General features: G+C 38.4%; 1 protein-coding gene across 12 annotated transcripts in view; it reads left to right on the forward strand.

Annotated features, from left to right (window-relative positions):
- DMD (dystrophin) overlaps positions 1-16,804 on the forward strand; it is a 2,135,104-nt gene that overhangs the window by 1,511,442 nt on the left and 606,858 nt on the right. For all 12 annotated transcript variants that reach the window (XM_075916549.2, XM_089775838.1, XM_075916586.2 and 9 more), the window contains one exon: positions 10,041-10,276. In XM_075916549.2, coding sequence (XP_075772664.2) covers positions 10,041-10,276 — 236 coding nt within the window. The remainder of the gene's footprint in view (positions 1-10,040; positions 10,277-16,804) is intronic.

Raw genomic sequence — 16,804 nt, forward strand, 5'->3', positions numbered from 1 at the left:
ACCAGCGGGACATTAATGTCATGTGGAAAGTATACTGTATGATTAGTTTCTGAAGTACATCACTCTAAATAAGGTGGTGATATAAAAGATTTAACAGTTTAGTCAAAGTAGAAGAAATTTCTTCATAGTGAGGACTTTGTCATAATGCATCTTGAAGCTTTTTAATAAGCATATCAAATGGGACAATGTTCATCTTCTGATCCACAAATTTCTCAAAAGCGCTTTTCAGCTTCTTGTTGCAAGACATGTGCATCAAAAGGAAAAGAAGCTAAGCCAAAGTCCATAGCAACAGAAGCACATGCTTTAGAAGATGGCTTAGCAAATTCTACAAGGATCAGTAGTCATGTAAGAAAATCAATTGTAATAGCTGGCGTAACATGAAGGTCAAACTTAACAATATTGTCAGAAAAATAAATATTTGTAAAACCTTGTTAGAAGTTAGTCATAGTTATGAACTACCCATTTTCCACCCTGATCTCTGTTTCATGTTGCAGTTGGTCAGTCAGAATATGTCTACAGAGCAGCATTATTTTGGAATAACTGACATTTGGAAATAACATAACACACATCTACACTACAAGCCTTTATTTTAAACTAATGTCAAGCTGGAGGGCTTTTTACTCTGACTCCTGGTAACCCTCATTTCACGAGGAGTAATGGAAGTTGAAGGAAGAGTGTTCTTTCTTCAACTTCCTGCTGTGTAGACAACGCCAAAGATGGAATTAAGCTATTTTGACTTAAGCTGTGCAATTGACATGGCTCAAGTTTCATAGATTATTTCGACTTTTGCCCTACTGTGTAGATGTACGCTCACAGAGAATCTAATTGCATCTCTGTCTAAAAAGTACTTTCTTGGGAGCTAATAGTATCGTTGTTTCCTGAAACAGAAGTCAGAAACTACTGCATTTTATCTGCATTCAGTGCCACTTATTTTACAATGCCAAGCATTTCATGTCTGCAACTACTTTCCTATTTGTTGACCCAGGACCCAAACAGCAGAGTCCAAAACAGTCTTGTTAGCACATTTCATTAGGTAAATGTGTCAAGTTCATTTTTATGTTTTAGTGAAACTATTTATATGGTTTTCTTTTCAGATAGTTTACAAAGTTATTTTTAAAGTTTATTTAAAAATCAACTAGCACAAACATGTGGTCTTATGTCATCCCTCAGAGGAGTCTCCCTAGCAGCACAGATAATTAAGAACTCTGAAACTGAGATTTCACCAAAAAGAACAGTTCATAATAAAATGCCATTAGCCTGATTTGCTGCTATACTGTCATGAAGTTTTTGTGGTATGATTGGTTTTTTGTTTGTTTTTTATTTTACTTTTTTGACAATGTTCTCTAAATATAAAAAGATTAATGCAATTACACCAGATATAAAAATTATTTTGATATTCCTTTTTTATTTGTACGTGTAATAAATAATTTCAAACAGCAAATACTACATAATCTTCTATTTGCAAGAGTCTCTTATACCATAAAAGATTAGCTTTAAGGGAACATTAACTTTTCAGTAGGGCCATATATGATTCCTTCTGTAGATCATTAGCACTGGAATTGATAAAATCTGAAGAAAGTTAAATAATTTGGTTAAGACTACATTATCTCAAGTTGTAATTTTGTAAATGAAACTGGAATGAGTTTGTTAATCTAGGATTTGAAAATGTTTGGGCCTGACATTGTCAACCTCTTGGAAGTAGCTAGTAAATCTCAGATTATACTGTGATAGAACAGAATACTGGTCACTAGTCTCTGTAGACTTCGTTAAGGCTAAGATTTTGTCATGAATATATTTAGTAAAAGTCACGGATAGGTCACAAGCAATAAAGAAAAATTCACAGAGGCCTATGAACGGTCTGTGACTTTTACTAAAAATGTGTGGCAAAATGGGAAGCATTCAGGAACAGTGGTCTCAAGTTACAGTGTGGGGGGGTCCTAAGTAGAATATTAGGAAAAATCTATTTCACTAGGAGGGTGATGAAACACTGGAATGGGTTACCTAGGGAGGTGGTAGAGGTTTTTTAAGATCTGTCTTGACAAAGCATGGCTTGGATTATTTATTTGGGATTGGATTTGTTTTTAACAGGGGATTAGATTTGATGACTTCCTGAAATCTCTTCTAACCCAATGATTCTATTATCTTGGAGCTCTAGAAACAGCATGACCTCACAGTTTTTAGCTGCAGAGGGGAGATCCTGTAGCTCACATCCCCTGCAAGCCACAGACTCTATGGCTTCCATGATCTCTGTGAAAATATTGTAGCCCTAACTGTAGTAAATCAATCCCTTCAATCTATTACTTGCCTTTTTCATCTATGAGAAATCCACTCTTTATAATTAATTTGGATATGGGTCTCTTGGATCCAAAAGTAATGGCTCAGGCATATCACCAGGTCAGGTATATCACCAATAATTGAAACACATAGTAGTGCTTATATCCTCATTCCAAACCTCTGAAATCTACGTGGGAAAAATCATCCCAATATACTGTCAAGTGACGTCAAATCTTTGCAAATCAGTTTTAGTTTATATTATTACAGAGATCAAGTGCAATCTCATTAAAGTTGGAGGGCATGGTAGATGCCCATCAATCAAGAGAAACGTAGATGCAGGTAAGATCGTTTTTGGCATGAGAGAGTTGAATCTATAGGGACCTCCATCCAAAAGCCATGTGCAAACAGTATTGTTAACTGGAATGAGATTGTTAATCTCAGAGTTGAAAATGTTTGGTGCTGATCTATAGTGCCCTTGCTGAAAAACTTGCAAATGTTGGGGGTTTTGTTGTTGTTGTTGATTAGGTCAAAATAAAAAGAGAGATCAAGCAGAGTATGTGGGAAAGAAAAAAAATAAAATGGGCACTTGATCATTGAGAGATTAGTAATGAGCACCTTTACTTTCTAAGTTGCAAATTCAAATATGGCATATTATAGTATAGTACTACAGTACTGCTGAAAAACAATACTGACCATATTTTCCTGAAGACTACAAATCAACATCAATATATATTTTGCACACTCAGTTTCCCTGATAATAAATACAATCCCCCTCCCCAGGAAAACTTTTGTATCTTGTCCTGTCCCTGGCATCAATGTGGAATACCTTGTTATGAGATCCAATCCAAATCAATCTAGCCTTCAGCATTAAGGGGTTAAAGTGAGAGTAGGATGAAATAAGATAGTATTTTGGAATTGCTGCAGCAAATTTTGACTGATGTGTGGAATGAAGAAATCTCGTCCTGTAGAGAGAATATAGACAGTTCTGTAAAGTCATTTCTTCACTCTATTATTTTCTATGGGCTATGGACAGATATGTAATATCCACCTCAAAAAGAAGTAGACAGAAAAACACACCAAGTATATAGAAGTCTCTGAAGAACAGCATTACAAATACAAAACAAGAACTACTCTGAAAAAAACTTAAGAATATTTTGGTTTTATGGTTTGATCCACTACAGTATAATTTCTTACGTATTTTTTTCCTATTTTCAGGAATTAGATAAAATCTGTTGCCAAGAGATGTACACCAAACATTTATTCCGCCTTTCCCCTTCCCTTGCAAAGAAAAGGAAAAAGGGACATAACAGACCTCTAAATAGATTGTAAAATTTAAAAAGTGCAATCCAGGACATTGCGAATAAGCTACAAGTGTGTGCTGCATGAGCAGAAGGGAATAGATAACAATTGTGAGTAGTGTAATGACTATTCCATGCTCCTAGTACATTCATCCTAGAGTGCTCTTGTGCATCTGTTTAACAATAGATTTTTAAGGTAAAAAAAAGTCCACTCCTATGAAAGTCATTTTAGTGCTATTTATTATTTGGACAATGCTGCAGAGGAAACTAATTCTCTCTGTATAAAGAAGGCTATTTCTAAGAATGAATCCAAATCACTGCAGAATGCCACCTAGGAAAGGTGACAAGTGGCAACTTACTGAACTGAAGCAGCTAATAATGATAAATGAGACATCATTCATTCCTTATACAGATGTACATTTAGACGCCAACCACAATCACATTGACAACTGTTTTTCTTATTTATATGGAACAGGAAGTATAACTTCTAAAACTTTCAATTTGATTCTTTCTTCATTAAAAACATTTTGCTCCCCCTTTCTCTATTTTTCTAGGAGATTCCCCCCCACACACTCCCTCCAGTGCTTCTTCTGTTTGCTCTCCCTCTGTCTGGCACTGTGGCTGAGGGAAGAGGTTTGGGGCATGGGAGCACTTATTTAGTCTGGTGGCTGGCAAGATGGCAAGCCCCAACCTCAGCTGGCCACTCTCTTGCTGGTGCGGCTGCCACCAGTGGTTACTCTACAGTATGGTCCTCTGATCAGCCCCCTCCCGTTCCATATTATGGAAAACAGGCCCATTCTAGGCACTTCCCATTTTCCTAGCACAACCAAACCCTGACCTTCCTTTATGTTAGCATAAGAGAAAGCTGGTCCTAGCTCTTACCATTTAGGAGGAGTTCTTGAACAAATGAACTCATTGATGGAAAGACACGCATTTCTAAAACATATAGATGGATGAGGCCTGCACCTTCAAAATCTTTTTGCAAATGTAGTTTCCAAATCAGCAGTCATGAAAATAGGTGTTGTAGCTGTCTTTTGATTTGCCAAACTGTCCTTGTAATAGCGCTTTAAAGAATAAATGCCTGATTAACTATACACACAACACACACACACACAAGTTCTCTGTGCAGTCAGTTATCAAAGCTAGCTTTCAAATGAAAAAAAGCAGCAACTAGGAGGCAGATGCTTTGTTTTTAAAATGATCTTGTGTTAAAAAGGCTTCTTCCGCAGTGGTAGGTATCTGTGGAATTTAGCATCATTAAGGACTATGGAGCCAGAATCCTAGCAACAAATGTAACAACCAATACTTTTTTTTCATTCTGATAATGAATTGTTTTTTTGTTTTTGAATAAATTAATCAAAGCAAAAAAAGCAGAGAAAAGGAATGGGGCATAGAGGAGAGCAAGAACGCTTTTTTTCCCCTCAAAACAGAAAAATAAAAAGTCACCAAAATCTAACAGACTGAACTTACAGAACAATATGGTTCATCTTTTTAGTGAGAAAAATAGCTTTTCTAGCCTTGTGTTTTATCTGTTACTAGAACATTTACCCAGTATTGTCAAGTCCTTCACTCAAGTAATTTTTGTTGTTTGGAAAATAAAATGAAAATAAAAATACTTCATTTAAATCATTGCTCTTTGGTGGGGTTGGGGGATGAAGGATTCAGTATGCTGCTGCTCTGATGAGAGAGGACTGATTTAACTCTCTCTCACTGCAGCAGCTTGGAGCCAGGTCTGAAGAGCCTCTCCATGGCTGTTGCAGTGGGCACAGCTGGGGAGCGGGGAGGGAGTACGTCACCTGGCTAGAGCAGGTCCGTGTTCATCTCCCCCTGTGCTGCCCAGCCAAAATGAGCAATGCAGCAAACTGTGCACTTTCCCCTCATTCCCTGATGAAGGGAAACAGCCAGCAGTGTTCCCGTACAAATCAGGGGGAGCTTCAGCCCTTCCACCCTCACTAAGGACCACTTGGAGTTGGGAGGCTTGTGGTTGGGACAGTCAGATCCTGGGGAGGGGAGAATATCCCCAGACATTTTCCTGGTAACTCTGTATGATTCGAAAAGCAATCCCATTCCAGGCACATCCCAATTTCCTGATACAACCAAATGCTTACCTTGCTTTAAGTTATGATAAGAGGATGCTGTAAATAGAATTTGGTGGTCCAAGCTCTTACTATTTAGGAGGAGTTCTTGAAGAGACAGGCACACAGACAGACAGACAAACTCTCTCAAATACAGTATATAGTAGATTTGTTCTCTAGGTGTAATCTTTATAGTTTGTTCATGATATTCTAGCAATGTAGTATTGTTAGTATGAGTAAATATGCTTTCGTAATAGTTGTTGAATACTGTGAGGTCTTGTGTCAATAAGCTTTCCACTGAGGACCATTTATGATTATCTGTCTTACAATGAGAATCAAGTGAGCCATTTCTAATATAAATACAATTGCTATCCTAAACCCTGTTCCTTCACTCCAAGAATCCCCGGGGTCTAGACGTGGATGTAAATTTACACGCTGTATGTCTACCAATTGACTCAGCTCAGATATTGAGTAGTTCTCAATTGTCGTCTTTTAAATGAGTTGTATGTGGAATTGCTGCTCTTCTCAGTTTTTGCTAGATCCATTAAACCAGTTTACATTTTTACAACCTGACCTTGTGCGAGTAAATATTTGATCATGTGAATTGTCCTACTGAATTAAGATGATACATTATACCAATAAATAATGCAGAAAAATAAAGAATTTAAATACCATTTGGAAAAGAGCAGCTTGTTTTTTCATTATGTCCTCTTATGCTGTAATTTGTTTTCACCTGTGTGATGCATGTCTAAAACGTTTCCATTCTGATTTTATATCATTTTACACATACTTTACACAGTGGTAAAATGAGAAGGCATGTTGTCTGTCAGTGGGAATACAGGACCCAGGTGATTATTTATACTTTTTGTTTTCTTTGTAAATAAATATGTAGGTCAACAATATTTTAATTTCCATATATGAACTGGACAATAATGCCTGTTCTAGGACATAGCCATCCTAACAAGAGATAAAAAAAAATAACCAAATTCAAATCAGAGTGGCAACCAAAAGCTTTTCTGTGCCTCAAAACATCATCCACACTAACTAAACTAATTTAGGCTCTGAAACACACTAATGCCCCAATAAATAATCGCCCCCCACCTATTTAGATTCCCCCTAGTCTCTTCAGTAATCTGCACACATCTATGAGGTACACAGATTCGCTCATCAGAATCAAGTTATTTTGGATGACCAGCAAGAAAATAATTCTAGAACGGAGAACACCATAGGGTAAAATTCCCCTTCCAGTGAATTGTTCTCCTATAAACAATTTTGCTAATCACAGGTAATTTAATATGGGAGCATGTACAATGCTGCAACTGAAATTAGAGTATTGTTATTTTAGGTAATGAACATACACCCTTTAAGAGGCAGCTTAAAATCCTTTTCAAAATCATGAATAATCATTAACTGATTACCACTAGACCCCACATTATGCAATAAATGGCAAAGATATAGATCTCTGATTTCTTATTTTTTCAGGGAGATAGTGTAACCACCACCGTGTAGATTTGAACCTAGGTCCTCTGAAGTAGAATATAGGAGTCTGTACCCTCTGAGCTAAAAGCCAGCTGGCTCCCAGCTCATGCTGTAGATCTTGATCTTGGCTATTGCTGTGGTCTAGGTACCACTTGCATTGCTCAGTAACCACACTAGGTCTATGTCTACACTCACGGCTTCTTGCACAAGAACATCTTGCACAAGGGTTCTTGTGCAAGAAGTCTTGCGCAAGAAAACGTACACACTGCCATGTGCACGTTGTGCTTCTGTGCAAGAGCTCCCATGGCAGCGTGGATGCTCTCTTGCGCAAGAAAGCTCCCATGGCCATTTTAGCCATAGGGCTTTCTTGTGCAAGAAATCCCTGCTGAGTGTCCACACTGCCCTCTTGCGCAAGAGCTCCAGCGCAAGAGGGCTTGCACCTATTATAAAAGATTGTAGCTCTTGCGCAAGAAGCCCTCTCTTACCACGCCGTACTGTAAATTTACTTGCTCAAGAGTAGGCGGGCAGTGTAGACGCTCTGTGGATTCTTGTGCAAGAATGGCCATACTTGTGCAAGAAGCCACGAGTGTAGATATAGCCTAGATATGTGGGTTACAATAGCATATGTATCCAGTAAAATGAAATATAATTACTCACTCAAGATTTTTCCCTCCAACTGTATTTTTCCTTCATAACTGCCTGATTCACTGCACCAAGTTTTTGAAATTCAGACAGTCACCAGATCATTATAGCAGCAGTCAGAAAGGAATTGCTTCTTAGCCATCCTAAAATGGTCAGTGTAGGGTCTCAGATGTCATAGCTAGGCTTCCAAATATGGTTCTTTAGCTCAGGCAACAAAGCACATCTTCAACCAAATGGACCTTTTTCATAGGGCAGGTTAGAGGGCTTGATTAGAAGGGGAGAGAGGCAGCTCTTAAAAAAAAAAGCAGCAACGGCCCTGGTTAATCAGAAACAGCTGAGACACTGTTGATATAAATCAATTAGGGGCCTGCTAAGTCAACTTTAGGGTGCCACAGAACATCTTTAAAAGCCTTCCCTGTGGGGGAGGGTAGGGGAGAGTAGAAGAGGAGCTGGGAGAGTGGATAGGAACTGACAACTGATAAGGAGAGTCAGAGAAGCTGAGCAAGACAACTTTAGCATTGCTAAAGGCCACAGGGGAAGGTGAGAGGGGCTCTGACATGGAGTGTTTGGGCTCCCCTCCTCAAGAAACCTGAAACTAAAGCTGGTAGCTGGGGGAGGACTGGTTGCCCAGCCCAGGCTGACCAAGAGGCACCTGCCCCACACCCTTTTAGCTGGAGACCAGAAGCCCAGCCCCAGTAAGGGCAGGCAGGACCTGGTCTGTGATATCTAGACTGTGGGATAGTCCACTGACCAGGGACCTGGGAATCAGGTGTGGGACTGATCCTGCCACACATTCCACTAGTTCCTCCCAACCACTCACCTTTCAAACAAATAACAATATAAAAAGGAACCAACCGTAGCTCAACCTTCCACAGCATTGAAAGTCTGCCACTCAAACAATTGCACTCGCTGAAGTTGTCTCTATATAGAACAAAATTCTTCCTTCTCTGTGGCTCCTATTATCAGGCACAGTGGTAATTCTAAAGTACCTTTTCGCTCCTCCACTTCTTCCACAGCTCTTTGAGAATTACAGAGTTCTTTAATTTTGAGGGACCTTTACACCTCTCCCCCATGCACATAGTATATCCCATCCCCATGGGTGTTTCAATAGGAATTTCCTCAATGATTTTCTTACCCTGGCCTGGAGTATTGGAGGGTTTCCATTCATTCCCAGCCCCACTTATTATGCCCAGGAAATTAGAGCAATCCACTCAAAAAGATTAATAAAATTCAGAGGTCTCTGTCTTTGAAGAGACTCCAGCATCACTCGACACAAAGATGGCCCAACCAACCAATTCCTGCTATTGAGTCATCTTGAGTAGTATATTTTCCCTGAATCCCACATCTGCCAGTGTTGTTCCCATCATCACTTTCACACAGTACAGATTGTTCTAATGGGATATAGCAAAAAACAGTCTCCCAACAACATGAAGATAAACGGAGGGAGAGACAATCCCAGTTTCACTGGTAACTCAAGATTTGAGAAGTAGAAAGCAGGTCACAGTGGTTTGTTCACAACTAGAACAAGGATTTTTTTTTGTCCAAGCTAGTCAGGGTATGATATACAGCCCAGTCTTTCAGGGTCCAGGGAATCATCTGACACAAGGGAGTTAAATACGGATGTGAGAGAACAGCCTGCTCTGTGAAGAGAGCAGTGTGGGTGCTCTGCTAAGGGTGAATATGCTGCTGCTTTTCTAGCTTCTGACTGAAGGCTTATATCTCAGTTGGGAGGGTGGGGGAAATTCTGCGGCAGTTGGGATGGTGTTTGGTTAGAAGTGGGTCACAGTGGCAGGGTAACTGGCGGCCATGGGATGACTCTGATATCCTGGACACTCGGCTGAGTACATGTTGAGACCCACTGATTACAAGAGCCTAGATCTGGGAGCACTTCCATTCTCCAAGTTCATACAAACTGTCAGTCATCTGCAAGGGAGCATAGTACTTCAGTGACCTCATGTTTCAGGATTGTTATTACACAGTGGTATTCCTGACACTGCTTTTGTCTCAGATGGGATAGGGTGAGGTCTTATAGGTAAGTTGCAGTGGGGGCGGGGAAGAGTAATTGAGGGAATAGACTAGGTATATGTCACAACATGCATGGTGTATTTTATATAAATCCATGTGATTTGTTTTATTTGCATTTTTATACTTAAAGTGTGCAAACTATTCTGAATGATAATTACCTTTCCCATGAGTGTACTATGTTACGGAAATGAGCAATTTATCATAATCCCTTTATCCAATAATATTAACATTTTTTTTTTATTTTCAGTAACTTCTGGTCAAACTGTTACTGTGGTTACACAAACTGTAGTAACCAAGGAAACCACCATCTCCAAAGTAGAAATGCCATCGTCCTTGCTTCTGGAGGTGCCCGCACTGGCTGACTTTAATAAGGCCTGGGCAGAACTCACTGACTGGCTTTCTGTACTGGACCGAGTGATAAAATCCCAGATAGTGACAGTGGGTGATCTTGATGACATCAACGACATGATCATTAAACAAAAGGTAGGAGAAACAGTAAGACATTGAATTTTGCAGTTGAAAATTTGTAACAGCTATTAAAAAGGATAATCATTAAAGCAGGGAACATGAGAGGAAAACACTTTGATTAAGGTGCATAACATAAAAATTCCACAATCACTCTGTTTTAAATTGAATTCTAGGATTTGAATGTTAAAATAACTGAAACAGGAACAAAACAGGTGAGGTTTTTTTTCATAATGACAACTGCATTTAATTGAATAGCAGAATGTCCCCTTTGGTGAACATGTGTGTGCCACAGCAGTAAAATCAGATCTATCTTATTTATAATGCACCCATCATTATGGTTTCAGAGGCTAAAGGACCAGATATGGAATACAAAAAGGGAAGGAAATTAATAGAAAGTTCCATGATGTAAACAGAGAAAAAATATACTACTCTGAACCTTTTTCACATTTGTGTGTTTCAGTGAGAACTTACTGACTTATCTTGTTATGAAAAAGCTCCTCAGTCCTTTTATACAAAAACAGCTTATTAATGCAAGTGTTTTGTCAGCAAACTGCTTAAGTATTACTCATCTTTGAAAACACACAAAAATATGGAAATGCATATGCCTAGACAAGAAAACAAAACTTTAACTTCAGCAACTCTGTGGCAATAAAAGTAATTTGTTATTATATAGCCTGAAAGTAATTACCTGCTTTCCAGATTTAACAGTGTTCAATATAAAAGATTCAGCTTGCCTGTGCAAAACTTTAAGTGCTAAACTTCCATTCATTTGAGCACTTGTAAACTGAATTTATGGTTTTGTATTATAAAATATTTCTCTGCTTCATCTTCCAAACATGAAGTTTGATTATTGCAGACGAGATAAATTGAAATACTTTTTTTATTTAAAGAAAAAATAGAAAGAATAGGGAAATTTTGTATCATTTTTCTCTTAAACAATTCTACAAGAGAAGGATTTATTCAAATACATAAGCAGCTAAGTCATTTTCTGTTTCTTTGTGTATTTTGCTTTTTCGCAATTTGTGATTATTGGATATTGATTTTTTTTCTTCAAGACTTTTATTGTTACCACTTTCTTGAGGAAGCAAAAGATTTTGGTATTCATTCCCACCAGTGACTGTAGGGCCTGTCAATATTTACAGAGTAAATTAGTACTATCTCTTATGAATGTTATAATTCCATTGGGTTCAAAACAGTATACTATGGAGACTACCTAAAAATAATTTTGAATAGTTTCAAAAATATTATTAATTATCCCATTTTAAGTGCCATGAAGGCCAAGAACAGATATGTTATAGATCAGTGTTTCTGAAAGTGCTTCACGAAACCACTTTGAGAAACACATTAACTGGTCACCCTGGATTGTTTATTTACTGGCGCTATGGCCACGGAGGTTCATGGTTCCCATTGGCTTTGTTTTGCTCTTTGCAGCCAACCAGAGCAGCAGGAAGTGGTGGCCCAGCCCACGTTGCTTCCCATGGCTGCAAAGGATGAAATGGCGCCAATGGGAGCTGCGAGGCTCCATGGCCGCAACACCAGTAAATAAACAAACCGGGGCAGCTAGTTAATGTGTTTCTCAAAGTGATTTTGAGGAATACTTTCAGAAACATTGTTATAGATAATTAAGATGTTTGAGCTTTTTTTAAGTCTTAGATTGAAAAGGTACATGTTGTCAAATAATTTAAAATAATTTTGAAATTGAAATAGTAATAACCAAAGTAATAAATCCTTACATTTACATACCTGTAATTTGTGAGGAAAAACCCAACTAAATAAGCAAATTGACACTATATGTTGTTCTCAGATTGGTATAATAATCTAAAATAGATTTTAAAGAGCTGTTATAATCTGCAAGGTTAATAATGGTTTATAAATAATGTAGACTTTTTACCATATAGCCTATATTTTATCAAGTCAGATATATAACTTTATGACAATATCTCTTGTGAAATGTTCTAAATGTATTGAGTGTGATAAATCTCATTTTCAAAAATAATGTGCTACCAACATATTTAAATAATGGAGATTGCCTATCTCCTAGAACTGGAAGGGACCTTGAAAGGTCATCGAGTCCAGTCCCCTGCCTTCTCAGCAGGACCAAGTACCATCCCTGACAATTTTTGCCCCAAATCCCTAGACAGCCTCCACAAGGATTGACGTCTAGACTGCAAGCCTCTTTCAAAAGAGGCTTTTTCGAAAGATACTTTCAAAAAAGCCTCTTTCGAAAAAGAGTGTCTTCACTACAATCAGTACTTTCGAAAAAGTGAGCCACTTTTTGAAAAGAGAGCACCGAGGCAGTCTGGATGCTCTCTTTCAAAAAAGCATATTTTGCATTACATAGCGCCTTTTAAAAAAAGGTGTTATTCCTCATAAAACGAGGTTTTCTTCAGTCAAAAAAACTGCTGCGTTCTTTTGATTTACTTTTGAAAGAATGCAGCAACAGTTTAGACGCAGGTAAAGATTTTTTGAAAAAAAGGCCACTTTTTTCACAAAATCCCTGTTGTCTAGACAGACCCTAAGAGTTATTACACAGTCTTTAAAGTGCTACACAGTCCTGTTTTTTGTTTTAGCTGCACCAGACTAACATGGCTACATTTCTACCACTATTCTCCATAAAATGAAAGTTGCCACTTTTCTATGTACAGTAAAATATAGTACAGTAGATTAAAATATAATAAACAGATTATAGTATTATTACACTAGAAGACTTACCCATGTTGTGGAGGTCCTTCAGGACAAGGGGCTGGTATTGTGGAGGGGGGGAGGTAAGAGTGAGGGTTGTGAGGTAAGGAGGGTTTCAGTGTGGGAGGTCCCAATCAGGAGGGCTTTCTCTCTCCCCCTGTGACCGGCAGAGGCCTTTGCCCTCCTCCTCAGCCCCCTTGGTCAGCAGGGGCCTTTTCTCTTCCCCGGCCCTTCCCTTTCCCCAGCTGGCAGGGGCCTTTCTCTGCCTCCTTGGCTGGCAGGGGCCTTTTCTCTCCCCCCAGATGGCGGGGCATTTTCCTTTTTCCCTGTCCCTCCTCAGCCAGCAGGGGCCTTTCCCCACATCTGGCAAGGATTTCTTCCTCCTTCCCCTCCCCCCAGCACTGTGGACAAGGGCCGGGGGAAGGATTTTGGAAAGAGGAGCTACTTACTTGGTCTGGTGGCAAGCAAGATGGTGAGCCCTAGCCCTGCTGGCTACTCTCTAGGTGGTGCAACTGCTCTGAGTGCTCACTCTTCAGTATCACTCTTCCCTGTACTCACCTCTCCCAGTGGCCACTGTGAGAATTGTGTTCCTCCTCTCTGCTCCCTTCATTTCCATGTTATGGAAAACAGCCCCATTCCCAACACTTCCTGTTTGCCTGACGTGATAAAACTCTGATCTTTCTTTAAGTTAGGATAAGAGGAATCTGCATACCAAATTGTTTGGCCCAAACTCTTACTGTTTAGAACGAGTTCTTGACCAAACAGACTCACAGACAGTCATACCGTAAAATATATAAATAGATAGAATGGGCAGTGAAGGAATTCATTTGAACATTGCCTATTTCTTTATATTAGCTCCATTATTGTTTATGATCTGCATAGTACCACATTTCTATTTCCCTTTGTTTGAAGAATTTACAGAGCAGGACTTTTTGATTACCATTTGAGCTTCTGTCTTTTCTTTTTCACCAGCATAAACTCTCTGAGTTCTTATTTCCTAGGCATATAATTATGATTTCTCAATCTAAACTCTGGAAGAACTTTGAAGCATAAATAGAGAACTTCCATAATATTTTAACTTACTTTGCATTAATTTACTAGCGTATATCTAGACTACATGCATCTGTCGCCAGAGGCATGTAAATTAGACTACCCAACATAGTCAATGAAGCCGGGATTTAAATATCCCCGGTTTCATTAAAATAAAAATGGCCACCACGCTGTGCTGACTCAGCTGATCATCGGCACAGCACGCAGTCAAGATATGGATCGGTCAACAGGGAATGCTTTTGTCGATCGCTCCCTTATGCCTCGTGAAACGAGGTTTACAGGAGCAGTCAACAAAGGTATTCCCTGTCAACTGATCCACGTCTTGATTGCTGCGCTGTGCAGACAATCAGCTGAGCTGGCAGCGCGTGGTGGCCATTTTTATTTTAATGAAGCCAGGGATATTTAAATCCTAGCTTCATTGACTATGTTGGGTAGTCTAATTTACATGCCTCTGGCGACAGATGCACGTAGTCTAGACATACCCCTAGATTTTAGCTTTGGAAGTATAGTTATACTGTATTTTTTTACAGCTCCACCTTATTTCTCAGTATCTGTATGGGGACATAGGTTTTCAAATAAATTTTTGCCTACACTGCATGTGTTGTTTTTTTCTTACCTATTCCTTCATCTCCTCTAGACTTCTCTAGGATTCTGAAATCTTAGTCATCTCCTTTAGTAACAAAAATGTCATCTAATGATATCCACCATTTTCTCTAGAGCATCATAATTTTGAGCAAAATTCTACAATATCTACATGTTTTAAAATTAACCCATCTATATCTCAGATTGAGCCGACCTAAAAGTCTATTTATCTGCTCTAATGCAGTTTTATTTATCTATCTCCCTATTAAACTGCATAGCGTATTTAATAGTCCAAGGATGCATTAATGTAAGTCTCATCTAAGAATCCATATCTCCTGAATCTCAGTCCTGTGATGGCCATCAGAGCAGGCATATGGCTATACAGCTTAGGACAGAAAGTCATTGAACCTGATTCTGTTCCTAAATGTGTCTCCAAGTTGATATATTAATTTAGACAAGTTAGACTAACAGTTTCAGATCTGACAACTAATTTAGGTGCCTGAGTTTTGTGATTCCCATGTCGATACAAATAAGGCCTGCTTTAGGAGGCACTGAGCTCTCACAACACTAGTTGAAATAAATAGGTGCTGTGGATGGTCAGCTACACTGGAAATCAGGTCAAACGTGATTCAAGCTGAACACCTACAATTAGTATCTACTATTGAACATGTTGTCCTCTTAGTTTCTGTCTGCTTCAACTTCTTTATCTGTAATATTACTCATCCCACAGGGGGTAAGGTGTATTATGATCTGTGCAAATGTATTGTTGCAGCCATGCAAAGCCCCATAAATCTCAAAATCCAGGTCTGTGGGTGAACTGATTTATGGTCCTGCAAGTTTGGGGAATCCAAGATACCTTAAGTTCAGAGGATTGTCCTGTGAAAATTGGGTCACATTAAGTTGTTTCAAAGTAGGCATCCAAAAATAAACACACCCAAAACTTTTGATAATGTGAACCTTTTTCATACCTTGCTCCAGAAAGATGAAACAGGTCTTTGTTTTTATTTCCATGTCTTTTTAAAATAAATAATAAATTGTCTTTAATAAATATAAAAGTTAAAGAATATTTTAAAGCACCAAAAAGAAAATCCTCCATAATCTTGGCAATACATGTAATAGGGTATTTTTCAAATTATCCAAGTAAAAACAAGTGACCTTAAGCTGTCCTTTCCTTCAGAATAGCTCATAATGTTATTGAGTCTAAATCTCTAAGGGCATTTTGCTCAGGTTCATTTAACTCTGGTTGTGTCACAAGATCATAGTTACTAACCCTGCCACATTTATGAAGGAAAAAACAGTTAAGGCATCATTAGCCCTCAAGTGAACTTTGTTTGAAAGTGACCCCAATGAATTGGAACTGTGAATGGTTACAGTAATAAAGTATCAAGTACAGACGTTGAGTGTGTGTGTGTATGTGTACGCACGCACACATGCACTTGAGAATGTGTCTGTATAAAACACAACAAAAACGTGATCTGGCCTTACTGCTGTTTTAACATTGTACAAAATGCAGTATATCTTTAATATATAGTATTCCATGCCTACACTGGGTAGAGAAAGGGAGTTTTCAGTGTAGCAAAAAAAGTATTTTAATGTCAAATAATTTCATCCTATTTGGAGTTACAGTTCTTCATATTTATTAGTGGGACCCAGATTTTTTGCAGCAATAATACATCTTTCTTGAACACAAGTCTACTAAGGTGATTTTAAAACTACATAAATGCATAATTCTTTCCTGTATAGCTTAAGAAAAGGACACTTTAAAACTCACAAAAAATAATATTTGTGTCTTGTACACTCTGTCTCAAAGGACTGATCTTTAGCAATAGCTGGGAGTTCAAAGCTGTTATATAAAAGTATGTTGTCTGAAAACTGACTGACAAAACAGAATGATATGGAATTTACCTTCCATAATCTAGTAGTATGGAAAGTTGAGGAAAATGATTAAAATGAATAACATACTGAGGTGTAGACTGCTGAGACAATCAACATCATAAAGTTTGGTTGAGTTGGTTTCAAATGATGCTTCATTTTATTCTCATGACTTTTCAGAGCAGTCAGAAAGATCTGGACTAAAGGAACAGTTTATTTATGAGAGAGGAATAGTTAGACACAGACATAAAGTTTCTTCCTCTGCTTTATTATGGAATGGTGGTAACTTCTCAAGAGTTAAGATGTCAACAAACTATATTAGGCCTGGTCTATACTAGATCAGGAAGGTTGGTTTAA

The sequence above is a fragment of the Pelodiscus sinensis genome, chromosome 1 (genome assembly GCF_052426305.1).
Source record: "Pelodiscus sinensis isolate ZL-2025 chromosome 1, ASM5242630v1, whole genome shotgun sequence".
NCBI lineage: Eukaryota > Metazoa > Chordata > Testudines > Trionychidae > Pelodiscus > Pelodiscus sinensis.